Source organism: Pygocentrus nattereri, chromosome 4 (genome assembly GCF_015220715.1).
Source record: "Pygocentrus nattereri isolate fPygNat1 chromosome 4, fPygNat1.pri, whole genome shotgun sequence".
NCBI classification, from domain to species: domain Eukaryota; kingdom Metazoa; phylum Chordata; class Actinopteri; order Characiformes; family Serrasalmidae; genus Pygocentrus; species Pygocentrus nattereri.
This window is the reverse complement of record NC_051214.1, coordinates 23,404,553-23,422,491: the sequence shown is the minus strand read 5'-3', so window position 1 is coordinate 23,422,491 and position 17,939 is coordinate 23,404,553. Positions and strand designations below refer to the sequence as shown.

At 38.0% G+C, this 17,939-nt stretch overlaps 1 protein-coding gene across 1 annotated transcript; it reads left to right on the top strand.

Moving 5' to 3' along the window:
• Positions 1-965: 965 nt before the first annotated feature.
• Positions 966-16,761, top strand: LOC108440977 (meprin A subunit alpha-like). The gene is made up of 14 exons (XM_017720211.2): positions 966-1,106; positions 1,214-1,238; positions 2,337-2,378; positions 2,565-2,605; positions 3,488-3,563; positions 4,420-4,537; positions 5,058-5,233; positions 6,526-6,747; positions 7,745-7,891; positions 7,982-8,197; positions 10,122-10,586; positions 12,758-12,931; positions 13,031-13,092; positions 16,548-16,761. The coding sequence occupies exons 1-13, from the start codon at positions 981-983 to the stop codon at positions 13,078-13,080; spliced, it is 1,878 nt and encodes a 625-aa protein (XP_017575700.2). The 5' UTR covers positions 966-980; the 3' UTR covers positions 13,081-13,092; positions 16,548-16,761.
• Positions 16,762-17,939: the final 1,178 nt, after the last annotated feature.

The following is a 17,939-nucleotide window of genomic DNA, read 5'->3' as shown; positions in this document are numbered from 1 at the left end:
CGCCCACATCAGATAGACAGCAGTTAAAGCACTTTCATCTCTGAGAGAAGAAAATCAGGCTGCTTCAGATCTAAAAACATCCACAGGTGTTTCTGTCCATCCTTCCACTGTGAGAAGACCACTCAGCACTGTGGGTCTGAAAGGATGCGTAGCTGTTCAAGAAGAACCTCACTGAGAAAAGGAGACGGATACATCAAACAAAGAAGATGAACGATGGACTGACCACCCCAGAGTCCAGACCTCAACACCACTGAATGTGTTTGTCATTACTGGATCATGAGAAGCAGAAAATGCAACCAACGTCTAAGACTGAACTTTAGAGAACAATGTCCCTGCAGATTTATTTGTAAAAATGAAAGCGAGTCTCCTGAAAAGAATGGAAGTTGGAATAAAGACAAAGATCGGACACATTAAATCTGGAAAAAATGTTATGTTTAGTTGTTTTCTGCTTCTCTTCCTGTTGCAAATAAATAAATAAATAAATTTGTACTTAATGGCCATTTTGAGTGGACATTAAATAAATGAAGTGTGGTGACACTTCACACCTCTGTCACTCTTTCATTTAGCTTATAAATGCAACTCTTTCTTTTTGTATTTGTAATTGCATCAGTGTTATTGTTTATTGTTTACATTGTTTAATACCCTTAGCTTTCCTTCCTTCTGCTTTGTTTCTGTTTGATTTTTGTTATTGAACTTCAGCACCTGTCTGTAAGGAACCACCTGCAAATGCTTCATTTATTTATTTATTTATTTATTTGGCTGAAACTGCATACTTCATTGAAGCCAGATGTGTGAAGTCTGATGTGACTGAACAACCGTAGTTGGCTGGGGCGCTGCTGTGCCGCACGCTGTGGTGAAGGTAACCCGGCGCTGATGTTACAGCGCTTGGTGAAACACGTGTTTCTGGCGTCATAAAAAGATGCCACTTTTTTGCACCGACTTGCTTCAAGGCCTTTCAGAGGGCCATAACTCACATAAACATGGTCAAAGTTCTTTCTCCACGCCATTTAAGCCGACGCAGAACTTCTCCCTGCTGCACACTCAGTATGCACTTGCTGGGACTTCTCTTCATCACCGGGCTGGCCGGAGGGCCCGCCGCCTCTGCAGTAAGCAAATTCTATTCTATTTTGATGTTGGCAGTAAATGCATGTGTCTGCATTGCTTTGTCTTATTTAGTACATTTAATAACTCCCATCTTTATTTTTAATTGAAGATTCCAGTATCGCCTCGAGTGTACGGTGAGTCAGATCTCAAATCTCTAAGTCTTAAAAGTTTGGAGTCACTTGTCATGTTTACTTTTCTATTTTCTATGCAATAATAACTTATGATGTGGATTTAAATGTTATGCTGTATTCACCAAAAGGTATTTTTAGATGTTTTATCTAATATTTCAACTTAAGTGACCTTTATTAATCTCACAACAGGGAAATTTCACCTCTGCATTTTGACCCATCCCTGCAGTGAAACACCACATACACACTTGTGAGCACACACACACCGGGGGGCAGTGAGCACACTTGCTTGGAAAGGTGGGCAGCCCTATCCACGGTGCCTTGGCAGCAGTTGGGGGCTTAGTTGCCCTACTCAAGGGCACTTCAGTCACATACTGTCCACTCTGGGTATCGAACCTGTGACCTTCTGATGACAGGACTGCTTCCCTAACCTCAGACCACGACTACCTGTGAACTAGAAGTTAATAAAATTATAAATCATATACTATAATATTCTATTTCATTTCATTTTTGTTGTGTTATCTGTCTTGAGGTTGGATCTCTACTTTCATGATGAATGCTGGATATCGATTTAATTATAGCTTAATCCTCAATGCTAATCATGTTAGAATATTCTACAGACTCATTTATCATTCTGAAGACATTTAGCACTTCTTCTTTTTTTGTTTATTTTTATTTATTTTCAGCTTCTGAGTGTCTAGTTAAACAGGATGGGCATGATAGAGTCCTTTTATGTGCAGCCAAAGTTGGTTGTATAATTCTGAAAATCATTGGGCTCAAGTTTTTCCTTAAATGTGTTCTTGAGAAAGGTCCTAAGAAGAAGCCTACATCAGATTCATGACGTGTTCTTAAACTACAGACTTGTTCGCACCTCTGTGCTCTTGAGTGTGGGTAGATTCTGTTCTCACCTAAGAACAAACCCAAATGCGAAAACACTGTTGAAAGTCAGAATCTTCATCCAAACGTGGGTTTTAATAAGGAACTTCTTCTGAAGAACGGGTGGTGATTGAGGCCCATTGATTTAAAACTGTTGAACATCAGTTCCGAATATTTGAACACTAGTGTACGTGCAGCTGTTTATAAACTTTATTTTATTTTTCACAGAGGTGGAAGATGAGCTGAATGATAATCCGTTCATTAACCTGGGTAAGATTATACAACTTTCCTCGATAGTAATGTTTAACATGCAGTTAATTGTCATTTTTAAAACCCTTGTTTTAAACATTACAAAAATATGAAATGTCTGCACCACAGTTGGTTGAGAATTACAACGAAATGTTAGGGAGGTTTATTAATGTTGGTTTATGAACATTTCTCTGTTTTGGTTAACAGGAGCAAAGACCCCCTTGATTGAGGGAGATATTGTTCTTCCTGTGAGTACATGTGCTATTTTTAATGTACACTGCGTGCTTAAGTTTATTTATCTCTGCACTTTCCTTTCCAAATGTGGTACCCACACCTAAGCAATGGAAGATGAGAGGGAGTGTGTTATCGTGAAATAACATCACAGCTGTGATTTGGTCACGATAACACACTCCTCGAGTGTTCTATTGCTTTTATACAACCGTTAAATAAATACAGTAAGAAATAAATAAACTGGGCTGTGAACGCGGCGTTTAATATGTTTTAATGTTCAGTTTCTTACGCCAAATTAAAGCAGCTCGTTGCTACATCAGAGTAACAAACCCCGCCCACTCGCTGAACAGTCTGCTGTAAATGCCTTTTAAAGTATGGACTTTAGTCAATTTTTTCCAGATCAGTATTAATGTTGTTTTGTTCCAGCCAGTCTGTAAAGCATCTTACACCCCGTTTAGTTTGGCGAATGGTGTTGGGTTCATTTCTGGCTGATTCCAGGTTGTGTAGCTGTGCTTCTGTCTCAGCTGCCGACTGAAAAGCTGCTCAGTAATTACGACAGTTTGGGAATTTAGTGTCGTCTCATCATCAGAGTCTGACCAAATCGACTGAAAGTGTCCATTTTCTGTTTGTGGCAAAGTAAGAAGTAAAAATGTTCAAAGGGCTTGAGCGTCTCCTACAGATGTCAAAGTCGTTGCTTAGCAACAGCGTCTCAGTGGAGTGATACAGTGTTTGTGAAAAACCTGTGATGTTATGGTGAAATAACAGCACAGTTAGAACGCTTCTCAACCAATCAGCTTGCGTGGCTGGAAGGAACTGTTGTATAAAAGGCTAATATATTACAAAATATAAATGAATCATGTTGTAATGTGTTTTGAATTTGTGCATTTCATTATCAACAGCCTGGGCGAAATGCTCTGATCAACACAGCTTACAGATGGACGTTCCCGATCCCGTACATTCTGTCCGACAGCCTCGGTGGGTCAGGATAATATTAATATTATTTACTTGTGGTGAAACATACAGTACAGTGCAGAAGTCAGAGGCCACCCTTCATCTATATCATTACCCGTCAATATGGCCATTAAGTACAAGTTATTAATTTTTCAGCCTCAGAAAAAAAGAAACAGTTATTTAACAGAAAATTATACAGAAGCCTCCACAGATTAATGTCATATCACGCGTTTCAGTATTTAGTGTGTCCACTCATTGCCTTTATCACAGCTTCCATTCTTTTCCATTGCTTTCAGTTTTCCAAAGAAATCTGTGAGGAAATTTTTCTCCAAAATTCAGTCTTTGAAGTTGGTTCCATTTTCTGCTTCTCACGATCCAAATAATTATAAACACATTCAGTGGTGTTGGGGTCTGGACTCTGGGGTGGACAGTCCATTGTTCAGCTTCTTTGTTTGATGTGTTTGTCTCCTTTTCTCAGTGAGGTCCTTCTTGTACAGCTACACATCCTTTCAGACCCACAGCGATGAAAACTTTAAGTGCTGTTTATCTGATGGGGGCCACTGTGTTGGTCTACTAGGTCTTGTTAGGAGTCTTATTTTCCCATTTTTTAAAATTACAGATTTATTTTTCATTCAGTTCCTTTGACTTTCGGCTTCCTTGCTAAAAGTGGATTATGTTAGATCTAAACTCTTAAGTGTCTCCATAATATCTTCCATTGCATTGAATGGCCATTTTGTCTGGAAGTTAAATGAAGAGTGGTCTCAGACTTTTGCACAGTACTATCTATATCTAAACTGCCTGATATGATAGATGACAGAAGGACTATTTTCTGTTATTTACTATGAGACTTTAAAACTCTGTTTCTGTCCGACTGCTCCAGACCTGAATGCTAAAGGAGCAATTTTTCAAGGTTTTGAAGTGTATCGGCTCAAGTCCTGTGTCGACTTTAAGCCTTACGAAGGGGAAAAGGCGTACATCAAGTTTGAGAAACGAGACGGGTGAGTGTTCAAACTCTAACATGTTACACGTAGCAAACCCAAATGTTACAGTTTACTGTATGTAGCACAAAACAGGCTGTATGTTGTGTATAGTGTAATGATTGTGTTGTATTCATTGTTAAAAATAAAGGTTCTGCAGAGGTACATTTTCTGTTTATCAAGGTACAAACAATGAAAAAATGTACCCTTAAAGGGACAAAAGTGGTTTTAAGGTCTGATTGTGCACCTTAAATTTTTTTTCCAGGTGAAAAGTTTGTATTTGTACTTTTTCATAACCGAATGTTTTAAAACAGAACAGTAGAATAAAAGCATGGAGACAAGACGGGCTGTGTGGAGTCAGTACAGCTTAGAACATATCATTTCAGTGGATTATGGTTCAGTTATGTTCCCTGACTAAAGGGACTGAGGTTCCCACCCCAGTGACGAGGGGAACTGCCTCAGTCACAGTTTACTACCTTTTTTCTGAGAATGTACTGTACTGCATTGTGCTAAACATACCTGTCATTACTATTGTGTGTAGGTGCTTTTCAAGTGTGGGGATGCAGCCCAGTGGGCAGGTGCTCTCGCTGGGGCCAGGCTGTGACCATAAGGCTATAGTTGAGCATGAGCTGCTGCACGCATTGGGCTTTTACCACATGCAGTCGCGCCAGGATCGAGATGACTATGTGAAGATCTGGCTGGACCAAGTCACTGATGGTAAACTCCTAAGCACTGATTTTGCAGGCCGGTGTGTAAAAGAGCTTATTTCCCTGATTAACCCTAGAATTAACTCATCTTGAGCCCTGGGCTTTTAAGTCAGTTGTTAAGACTTATCAGATTGGTTTGCCAGACATGGATTAAGCCTAGTCCTGGATTAAATTGCAGTGCCAATTGTTACTAAACACTTTAAATTCTTTTTAATCTAGGCTTAATCTTTAACTGGATCTGGGAAACTGGCCTGTTTCCACATTAAAATGAATATCTAAGCTATGCAGTTACGAGACTGAAGAACTGAAATGCATTGGGCGATATAGGCTAAAATGTATATGACGGTATAACTAAGATTACTGACAGTTTTGGTGTCAGAAGAAAACCTTGTATCTCCAAAATGGTAACTTTACAGGAGAAGGAAAAAACATACTTTACATTCAATGTAAGTCGATGGAACCAGAATTTTTCCCATGTCATTTGGGGTAATTTCTTTTAGGCCACTCATCATAAAATTTACAAATAATGTAAAGAGTAACAGATACTTCCAAATTATGTCAAAAACTGAAAAATACCAAAAATGGAGTTACAAGGTTTTCTTCTGACAGCTACGATATATATATATATATATATATATATATATATATATATATATACCGTAGCTGTCAGAAGAAAACCTTGTAACTCCATTTTTGGTATTTTTCAGTTTATATATATATATATATAAAATATAATATGCACACGCATATATATGTGTGTGTGTGTATAAAGCAATTTTGGATGCTGAAGCAAACTTGTCTTGCAGATTAAGATTAAGGGCGTATTATTCAGGATTTCCCTCTACTTTTAACTTTGTTTGACAATTGAAGTAAATCTATAATATTCTTATTGACAAAATAGTAAAAACAGAAAAATAACAATATAGAGACAGATGTCAGTGTTTTTTTTCTAAGCGTAACAAGATAAAGGCAAGTCTATATAAAGCCCACAGCAGCTTCTCTCAGCATGGAAAAACTGAATGTTGTTATAGGTCCAAAAGTATAGATTTTTAGAGGCATTAAACTGGTTGTCTGGTTCCTATTACCACCACTGTGAACAATTCTGACACAGTAAGTTTCTCTAGAACAGAGCATTTCACACCGAACCATTCTGAATGATTCTGTTGACATCTGAACAATTGAATTATGAAGTTATGAATTTCTTTTTAAAAATATGGCTGCAAGGCACATAGAGCCACCACTCTGCAGTGGTTGTTACATGTAAATAATATCGCATCAGCCACACCATGTCTGTGTTTCCAGGTCTGCAGCACAACTTCAACAAATACGATGACAGTTTTGTGACTGATATGAACACAGCGTATGACTACGAGTCAGTCATGCACTACAGGCCGTTCGCCTTCAACAAAGACCCCAACATCCCCACCATCACCACCAACATCCCAGAGTTCTTCAACATCATCGGGCAGTACCTGGACTTCAGTGAACAGGACATTGTGAGACTGAATAAAATGTATAACTGCTGTAAGTGGTGATAATTTCCACTTCCAAAAGCAGAGAATACTAAATACTTTAAAAATAACTTTCTGAATGCCTTGAGTGGCATATTACATAATTATTAAAAAATATGTATATGTTTAATTCCAATTGCATTATAGCATCAGTCAGAAGCTAAAACCTCTGTTTTACAATATCACTCATTGAAGTGTTTTCTGCATTTTGTTTACTTACATAAATTTGTCTCAACCCAACAGATGAAAAATTCAATGCTCAGTTCAATCAAGTAATTGCAATGTATGTGTATATATATATATATATATATATATAAATATATATATATATATATATATATATATATATACACACATATACATAAAATGGACACTTTTAAGATCACTAAGAGACTCCACTAAATTCTGAGTCGGCAGCTGTGACAAATGGGCTGTAAGATGCTATACAGACTGGCTGGTACAAAATATTAATATTGATCTGGCAAAAATTGCCAAAACTGAGCTGAACTTGATATTGTGACAGTTTTATGGCTCAGTCTAATTTAGTCAGACTCTGAAGACGGGACCACACGTGTGGCGAATGGTATTGGGTTCATTTCTGGCTGATTCCAGGTTGTTTAGCTATTCTTTTGTCACAGCTGCCAACTGAAGAGCTGCTCAATGGTGATGACAGTTTGAAAATTTAGTGTAAGGAGCTGGAAAACAAACTGCAGCTAGTGAGCAGAGCAACAAGCTGCTTGTTAAGTAACTATAATTTGGTGAAGGAAATGCGAACATTAAAACATATTAAATGCCGCGTTCACGGCCCAGTTTATTTATTTCTTACTTTACTTACTTAACTGTTGTATAAAAGCAATAGAACACGAGAGGGAGTGTGTTATCACCAATAACATCACAGCTGTGATGTCACCTTCAGCTCGTGCCCTTGACTAAATCACAGCCGTGGTGTTATTTTGCGATAACACACTCCCTCCCGTGTTCTATTGCTTAAATATATAAATTCTTTTCAGCTTCCACCCTGACCTTGCTGGACCAGTGCACTTTCGAATACATCAATATATGCGGTATGATCCAGAGTTCTGGAGATGATGGAGACTGGGTCCACACCAAGAGCACCCCTGGCTCTGAAGACCACACTGTTATAGGACGGTGTAGGGGTCAGTACTCAACATTAGCTATTATATGAATTTCTAGTACTTGGTCCTTGTAGGTTTTTGCTAACATTAGCTCATATCTTCTGTATCCAGATGCAGGATACACCATGCACTTTGATACTGCGGCTGGAATGGCAGGAGAGTCTGGCATGCTAGAGTCCCGGCTACTTTACCCTAAAAGGAAGCTTCAGTGTCTTCAGTTCTTCTACAAAATGACCGGCAGCTCGAAAGACAGGCTGGTCATCTGGGTCAAGATGGACGATGGAACAGGGACAGTGCGAAAACCAAAGAAAGTGCACACAATTTGGGGTACATATGTAGCACACATAATATACATACACATGAGTTCACTTTATGATTCACTCATAAAATAACACATTCAAGGACCAGCATGATGTTTTATCTCTGCTCACTGAGTTGCCAGTTTTTTGTGTATTTATCAGCTCTCCTCTATCAGGTCCATCGACAGAAAGGGACCATCATAGGACCACTACTGACCAGATATTATTGGGTGGTGGACCATTCTTAGCATTCTTAGTGACACTGATTTTTAATGAAGGTGCTCATACCAGTGGTGATATGCATGATGGTGCTTAGCAACTCTGAGCAATATTTAATTCCTCTGCATGTCACAGTGCACCACTCAGAATTTTACTATTATTGTATTAAATTAAATCCAAATTGAGTCCACAAACACTGACAGAAGATGTCATGTGGCTTGAAATTTGCACCAAGAAAGACAGCAGGTCCTTTAGATAAACAGGCAAATGCTAATAGTCTCTTTCCTCCACTTGTTTCAGATTACGTATTTCACCTCCCATCTTTCAGTTCAAAAGTAGCCAGTATGTAAAGAGGTAGAAATATCATGATCATATAATGTTCTCACAGTAGCTCTTACTATGTTGTGTAGCTACATTTGGTATCTGGTACGTGTTGCTACATGCTATGCAACCTGTCTGGTCAGTTTTAGTTAGCCTTTAGTTGGTCACAAAGGGCTGTGTTAGGATTTTTAAACACTCTGGAAACTTACTGACCACTTCATTTGCAACGCCTACCCTGTTGTTCCGCCGTGTACAGTTTTATGCAAAGTCTGAGTTCTGGCCCATCAAATAGCTTTGTTGGTTAATAGTTTTGTTGGTTCTCTATGTGAAAATAACATCAATGGACAATTTTGTTTTTGTTTTTTTTTCCTGAGTTTAACATACTGGAAAAACATCAGTTATAAATTGTGCCATAATTTTTCCACAGGACACATTTTGCCCCCCAATATGTCAAATTCAGAAAATAAACAGTAATTGTGCGTTAACATGTGTTCACTGTAGAGGATGTATTAACTTATTTTCACCTAGAAAATCAACAAAACATGTCATTTGACCAGGGGCTCAAGAGCTGTGATGTTAATATAACACACCCCTCTCGTGTTCTATTGCTTAAATGAAGAAATTAAAGCTTACTTTTATCTTATCAAAATTTTGTTGCCAAAAGTTCCTGTTACATTTGTCAGAGTGGTCTGACTCTGCGCTCTTATCATGTAAAATGCAGCCACTAAATAAAACAAAGCAATCAAAGTTTACTTTAAACTTGTTCCAGAAGTGTTTTTAAAGATGTGACACAGAGAGTTATTTGCAACCCTTGGTGGTCCTGTGGTGGTCCCCTTTCCATTGATAAAACTGGTAGAGGAGTGCTAAATGGTGTGGCAACAGATGAGCTAGAGTCAGTAACTATAAACCTACAATTCTACATGGTAGGTGTTTCTGCCAGTGTGAATGTACAGTGTGTGTGACTGTATGTAAATGGTATACTGGTAGAAACCTTTCGTTCATTAAGATACAAATAATGTAAATGTTCCCTCAAAGGTACAGCAGTGGGTTTAAGGTCTGATTGTGCACCTTAAATCAGTTTTTCCAGGTGAAAAGTTTGTATTTGTACCTTTTCATAACGGAATATTTTAAAACAGAACAATAAAATAAAAGTCCTGGAGACGAGATGCCCTGTGTGGAGCCAGTACAGCTTAGAACATATCATTTCAATGGATTATGGTTCAGTTATGTTCCCTCACTAAAGGTACTGAGATGTACCCTTGAGGGATCCACGCCAGTGACAAGTGGGGAACTGCCGCAGTGAGAGTTTAGCACCTTTATTTCTGACAGTGTAGATGTAATTAACTGGAAATTCAGTGTATGTGTCACCAAACATGTTTGATAAATATCAACTCTGTGTTGCCTTTCTTTAGCTGATGATGATAAGACCTGGAAGATTGTTCACGTGCCTATGGAAGTTGGAGTGAAATTCCGGTACGCCTTTCAGGCAGTGAAGGGGGACCCTGATCATTCTGGGGGGGGCATATTCATAGACGACATTAGCCTGTCTGAGACCCGCTGCCCCTCTGCTGTCTGGCGCATCCAGAACTTCTCTCAAATCATGGAGACCGCAAATCATGATACTTTCTTGGACAGCCCGCGCTTTTACAGCCCTGAAGGCTATGCGTTTGGCATCCGCGTGTACCCTCTTTCATCCCACACTGATTACACCGGCAACTACACTGGCCTCTACTTCCATCTGGCCAGTGGAGAGAATGATGTGGTCATGCAGTGGCCAGCTGTGGACCGCCAGGCTACTTTAGTAGTAATGGACCAGGATCCAGACATCAAACTGAGGATGTCCTCCGCTCGAAGTCTCACCACAGACCTTGCAACAAGTATGGCTTTCACTTATTTCTGAGGCCTCTTGAGCTCTTTCTTTGACCCCTTAATCCTGAGATGTGTATAGTTATTTTTGTCATTTTGCTGTATTCATTTAATACATTAACATAGATACACGGTTAATTGCATAGTACACATAGAATTAATTACAGTTACATTTAATTTAGATTTTCTACTGAGAGGTTAATTGTGCAGTTGTGTAATTTAGATTTTTTGTTTTGATGTCAAAAAAACATGGCAAAAAAGATTTTTTTCATTCCCCACACAAGAACACTATCTACTACAGTAAATTATAATCAAATTCATGCCATAATGAAAAGACTTCTTTGTTGCTTAGGAGTATAACTGTGGTAGTGACAGAAAAAATAGAAACCACTTGTTTCAATAAGCTACAAGTAAGAAGTAACTAATATAATACTACAACAGGTTTTTATTTTTGCTGGCAATAACCTTTAACCCTTGTGTGGTGTTCAGGTCTGTGGTACTCATTTTCAGTATTTACCAAAAGTAAAAATGATGTGATTTATTATTTCAACCTCAGATTCCTTGGTCTTTCCTCATTTTCTGTGAAGAACATATAAAATAACCCATGTTCAGTGCCTTCACTCTGTTCACCCCCCACACATTTATATTAGACATGTGTTGTTGGGCTGAACCTGCAGTGAATAACAGTTTGGAGGTACTGCGTCCTTCACTTTTTCCTCCTACATGGCCTGCTGTGTGTGAGGGTGGACAACACAGACAGGCTGCTGACTGGCTACAGCTGCTAAAGCAGAACCCTACACTAGCCACTTGTGATATTTTAAACATCTGGTATTTCTACATAAATTGTTATTGCTTTATTGATTAAAAAAAAAACAATAATGTGGTGGGTCCACCAGACCACTGAGTAACAAACACATCAACACCACACAAGGGTTAAATATTAAACCTTTTTTTATCTGTTATTAATTCTAGGACAGATTATTATGTACGTGCTGCAAATTATTTGGTAACTGATATACAATGTATGTGTAAGCTATTCACAATTTAACACTGTATTGCATGTTGTGCACACCCTCTCACTCGAGTAACCAGGGGTCCGTATTACAGAAACTTCCTAACTTTTTGTCTTAACTTAACATCTGACAGGTCAAGAAAACTTTTTTCTCTATTACAGAAGCAAATATGATATTAATTTAAGAATCTTATCTTACAGCATCCTATCTCAAGTTAGGAAATCTTAGCTAACTTACTCGATTGAAATTGACAATCAACTGTCGTGTGTGTTACCTAGCAACCGAGCATAGCTGAAATGTAAACAAGTAATCAGGTTAGTTAGCCAGACAGCTAACGTTAGCTACCGTTACTGAGGTAAAAAGGTCAAATAAAACATTATTCACCACCATCACTGTAATATTTTATCTGACGAGTTTTTATCAAACGCTAAAGGCAATAAGAGGGGATGGTGGAGATCGAGTCTGCAGCATCTGAGTTTTTAAAAAACGCTGTTTAAAGAAAAACCTCACAAGTCAAAGCTCCGTGTTTAATGTAGATAAATGTAACGGCATTATACTAACTTACTTATAGTGAACTATGCTGCCCATCACTGTATAAAACAATAGAAACGGACAGTTAAAACGGAGGTTAAGACGCTCTAGGGTTTATCTTAAAGTTAAGAAGATATTTAGGATATTTTTTACAGCTTAGGATGTTTCTGTAATACAGTTTTCTTATCTGGAAATAAGAAAAGATTACAGACTTAAGAACTGTTGTTGTGCAATGGCTTCTGTCCATGACTTCAGTCTTAACTGAAGTTGGCATGACAACAAAACAGATAAGATATGATCTCAGACTTTTTCAGTGAGCTCAGAATTTTCTATAATATGACCCCAGGAGTTTTTCTGAAGCTGCTGATAAATTGTAAGGGTAGCAGTTTTGGGGAATTGTATGGCTGCAGTCTGTATGATATAGGATTACAGTTCTGTAGAATCAAAACATGTTCAACATATAAGTCAGCTTTGCAAATCATATGAAATATGAAAATGTAAATATCATTAGTGAGTTATGTAATCCTAAAGGGTGAATGTGTATTGTTTGGTTTATTGTTTTATGTAGAGTGTGACAAGACTGTTGTCATCTATAGAAATCATGTCCAAAACATGTTAATCCATTTTTTTTCTGTCAGCCACTGATGGGAAATTGTTTTGGGACAATCCAACAAAGGTTGGGACCTATGACCCCACCTGCCAGTGCTACAGAAGTGAATCCAGAGGTTGGAGAAATTTCATCAAACACTTTGACTTACGCCGACGGAACTACCTAAAAAAGGACGACCTCATCATCTTTGCTGATTTTGAAGGTAAACTTATAATGAATCTAATTCAGTCTCCCTGAAAAACTACCATTTTAGCTTGATGCTTATTTTTTAACTGTTCTGCTTTGTTTCATCTTCCTAAAGATTTAACACCCTTGAAGAACAGTGAAGTTCCTGTTGCAACAGAAGAGTAAAACCATAAAGAGGTGAGTTTGCAACATACATACCACGCAGGCCATGCAACCCAGCTGTTTCACAATTTATTCACATGACAGGCATCTAGAAGTAAAACTGAAAGTCATAAAAGTCATATGAAAAGTTCTCGAAGTCCCACTGTGATGCATTTCAGCAATTTCAGATCAGTTTTTAGATCTACAAAACACAATGCTCTGCATTCAGATCTGCTACAGATATATTCTTACAGCTAAGACCAAAACACTGCACTGAAAAAATACAAGTTTTTACATTAACTTGTATATTAGAACTTGTATGTAAGTATTATTAATCTTGTTCTGTTTTATATGGATCATTTTACCAAACTGGTTCAAAGTCAGAGTTCAAACCCCATTTCACACTTTTAACTAACTTGCACTTTATACTAAAACCCTTTTTCTTTGTTATCTTCATAATCTTTATTGAAATAGAAGATTGAATGCTCCATTTTGTCACTACCAAAATAACTATAACATTACTCAAACGTCAAATGTTTCAGTAGTGACCATTTCAGTAGTGACAATTTTAGCAAATTTTGAGCAGAACTCAAAACTGCCAGTATAAGACTAGCAAACACATCTTTGAAAAGTTGTACAAACAAAAAAAATCATATTTTTTTCGTTAAAATATGCAAAAGTTGACTTAATTACAGAAAATATGTTTCAGTAGTGACCGTTTTTAATGCTGCACAATGATTTTCAAATTTTGGGACACATTTACTTTAAAATAATGGAATCTAACTGCTCAACACGTGGCCATGAGGGGGACAGGGATGCAGCCTCACTTCTGGCTCTAAAATGCAGGGGTAATGCTAAAATAAGGCTCTGTCTACAGATTAAAACTGTGCTTTAGTGGTGACATGGGAAGCTTTTTTGAGTAAATGTTTTGTATGAGTTAAAAACCTCCAGTCTCCAAAATGCTAACTTTACTGGTGATGGAAAAAACACCCTTAACTTTGCATTTAAGTTAATGAAATTTTTACCCCTCATAAATGGCATTTTCAAATTATAAAAAAAAATGGAGAAAATAAGTTTTGTTCCGATGATATACATTCAAAAAATGGGCCAAGCCCAAAAATTATTGTGTTTTACTGATGTTTTGGTCCAGATTTAAACCCTTCAGAGAACATTTAGGCTACGTTTACATTACAAGCCTCACTGCTCAAATTAGATTTTTTGCTCAAATCTGATCTCTGACACGATGCTTCACACTCGATTAGGTAAGTGATTCAAATCTGTCATTAATGTAAATGAACCGTCCTGAAATGACCCACATGAGCACATCGTAGTAACGTCACGTGAATGAATCACTGCATCATCAGCACAAACTAATGAGCAGAACGAGCTTCACTGAGAAAATAATTAACTCTGATCAGCTCTCAGCTTCATTATTAGAGCCAGATGAAGGAGAAAAAGGTGAGATGAGCTGCTTTTCCACCGTTTACAGGCTTTAACTTCTGTTCAGCACTGCTGCCATGGTAACGCTGAATGATGGTGGAAAAAAAGCACATGAATTCTGATCTGAGCATCTCATTATGGTCTCATGGCCACAATTCAGATGCGTATCTGATCTAGGATCACATGTGACAGTGGCTCAGGTCGGATTTGAAAAGATCAGATTTGCGTGTCCACACAGCTCTGAAAACATCAAAGTTACATTAGGGCAAAAAAAATCTGATTTAAACCTGGTAATGTGAACATGCCTTGGTCTCACATTAAACACAATCTAGCATCTTGTCAGTGTTTATCAGCCGTTTGAAGCCCCCAGTGCTGTGTGGAACAGCGTTGACTCTTCTGTCTGCTAAAGGCTGTCTGCAAGTTTACACACACAACTTCAACATGTAAAGAAAGTAAAGGGAAAAGCTGCCCAGGCTAAGTTACTTTACATTTTTTGTACTGATTTGTTGTTAAGACCATTAAAAGCTTATGTTTTACCATTTTGCACAGGACAGCATGTAATTACAGAATTACATAGCATTTATCAGTTATATACTAAAATAAATTTGCTTTTGGTTTACATTCTGTATTAACAGGTGTGTGACAAAATGTAACAAAAATGTGGCAAAATCATAAACAAAGTTTTTTTCTTTCTACAAATAAGACTTTGTGCACAGCAGTAACTTTTGATCAAATACAGATTATGATTACATTTTCTCTTCTACTTAAACACAAATGTGGTATTGATTGAACATTTCGAATCTGCACTTTTGACAGAATTTCTCAGCTTGAGCTACAAGTGAAATGAATTCCTCACAACATAAGGAGACATTTAAAGTTATATACAGCATTGGGGGGCAGAGGAGGGTTAATTGGAGAGTTGAAATATTGTTTTTACCTTTGTGCTGATATGGGATAAAGTAAAGGTGTTGTATAAGAACACTGTAAAAAGTGGCTCATCAGATCTACCTAAAAATGCCTTCAGGTGGTAAAAAATAAATTAACTGGTCTTATTCAACCAAAATAAATACTTTGAATGAACGATTCTTTCAGTTGCTCGTTACATTAAGTAGTTTTTAAGTAGATCTGATGCGACATTTTTACAGTGTACAGTGCTGGAATGAGTGCTGTAAGTTGAGCTGAGAGAATTTTGCACTTGTGACATTACCACCAGTTACTGTATTATCAATTCACAGCCTGTCCTGGCTTGTATCTGATGATAAGATCATGGGGTGTGTGTGTGTTGGTGGAGGTGGCTGGTGGGGTAATCTTGCTCTCCCTGTTTGTAGGGGCCAAATTGCATGAATAAAGATGCTGCATAAGCAATAATGACTGGTCTTTGCACAACTTGGCTTTGATTTGTGTTCAATAAGCTGATTTATTGATCTCATATGTCTGAATTACAGCTGTAAAGTATTAATCATTAACTTGCCTAATGCAGCAAAAAGAGGCAAAAAGCAGTGCTACAGTAAACTGCACCACTAAAATGTGCAATGTTTACTGTAGTTGTACTACACTCTTGAAAAATAAAGGGGTTCTTCATACTGGTGCCTTACAAGAACCATCAAGAATGGTGATTCCCAAACCAGTGGAGCCCCAGACAGTCCTCATTTTTGCCCCATCATAGCTGAACCAGTCTAATAACAATGAACAGGTATGTTGAGTTAGGATAGAGCAAAAACGAGTGGTTTGAGAACCACTGCCCTAAAGAACCTTTCAGTGGATGGTTCTCTAAAGAACCATTCTGTAAATGAGATGTACGAGTACAAAGAACCTTTTTAGTTACTTTTTTCCATATAACAATATACCTAGAATAGCATTTCCAGGCCAAGAACCATTTAGCAATGTTCATTTTTAAGAGTTCATGATGTGAGTTGGTAAAGATGGAACCAGTCCTCAGGCAGCCGTGCCAAAGCTTAGGCAATCACTGTGTAGTCTGGGTACGTTTAGGAACACTGGAACTGTGTCATAATTGCATGACGGGACATGTCTTTGTGTGTTTCTCATTTCAGTGTTTTCTGTCCTGGTTGTCGGTCCTGAAGATCTGAATTTCAAAGGAAGACGCACTGAAACTGCATGAATGAAGATTTGTTCCTTTGTATTTCTCTATCAGATTAATGAAATATATAGTTTCTCTCATGTATTTTATGCTGTACATGGAAAACAGTCCTGAATCAGTTACATACTAATATCATTTTTTAATTCTTAATAAAGTCTACAAATATTTGTTGTTGTTGGGCTTATTGATTCAATCCTCCTGCACTGATTCAAACTGCAACTTTACACATTAACGTTTCTATTTTTATGAAATTTGGAATTGTATGGAATATATATTTACTGTCAGCTCCACTTACTATATAGGTGCACTTTGTAGTTCTACAGTTACAGACTGTAGTCCATCTGTTTCCCTGCTCTCACAGAGCAGGTACTATTTGGGTGGTGGATCATTCTCAGCACTGCAGTAACACTGATGTGGTGGTGGTGTGTTACTGTGTGTTGTGCTGGTACAGGTCGATCAGACACAGCAGCGCTGCTGGAGTTTTAAACACTGTGTCCACTCACTGTCCACTCTATTAGACACTCCTACCTTGACGATCCACCTTGTAGATATAAAGTCAGAGACGATAGCTCATCTGCTCAGTATGCTGCCCACAGGACGCTGCTGGCTGGATATTTTTGGTTGGTGAACGATTCTCAGTCCAGTAGTGACACTGAGGTGTTTAAAAACTTCAGCAGCACTGCTGCTTCTGATCCACTCATACCAGCGCAACACACACTAACACACCACCACCACGCCAGTGTTCCTGCAGTGCTGAGAATGACCCACCACCCAAATAGTACCTATATGGCACACTTTTTAAAAGGTGCTATATAGATCCATATACAACACAAAGAGAACTTCTAATAATGCCAAGAACCCTTTTATTTTGCAAAGGGTTCCTTGAGTGTTCATGGTTCTATTTAGAACCATTTTCTTTACTAAAGAAGCCTTGAACCACCTTTTTAAAGAGTGCACATGTTTATTTTCCCACATTTTCAGCTTCAGATACATATTCAGTTTCATAAACGCTGAAAACTGCTTGAAGAAAACGTTTGACAGTGATATTTTCATCTGATGGTTTCATCTCAAAAACAAACATTAATATCAGATATGGGGGGTATCAGTCCGCCCTTTAGAACCTTTAACTTATACCTGCTCTCCCATCCAGTTGTGTATGCTAATCTGCAAAGAGTAGCTTGCTGTCAAGTCTTATCAGGGAAGTAACAGGCGATCATTTTATGGCCTTTTATTCATTCAGCAGTTCTCCTGTCTTCACCAGTCTGTGACCTTTGGTTACCCTTTCCTCCCCACATTAGTCCACACACGTCCACCACTGCTGGGCAGTCTATGTATGGTCAGATTA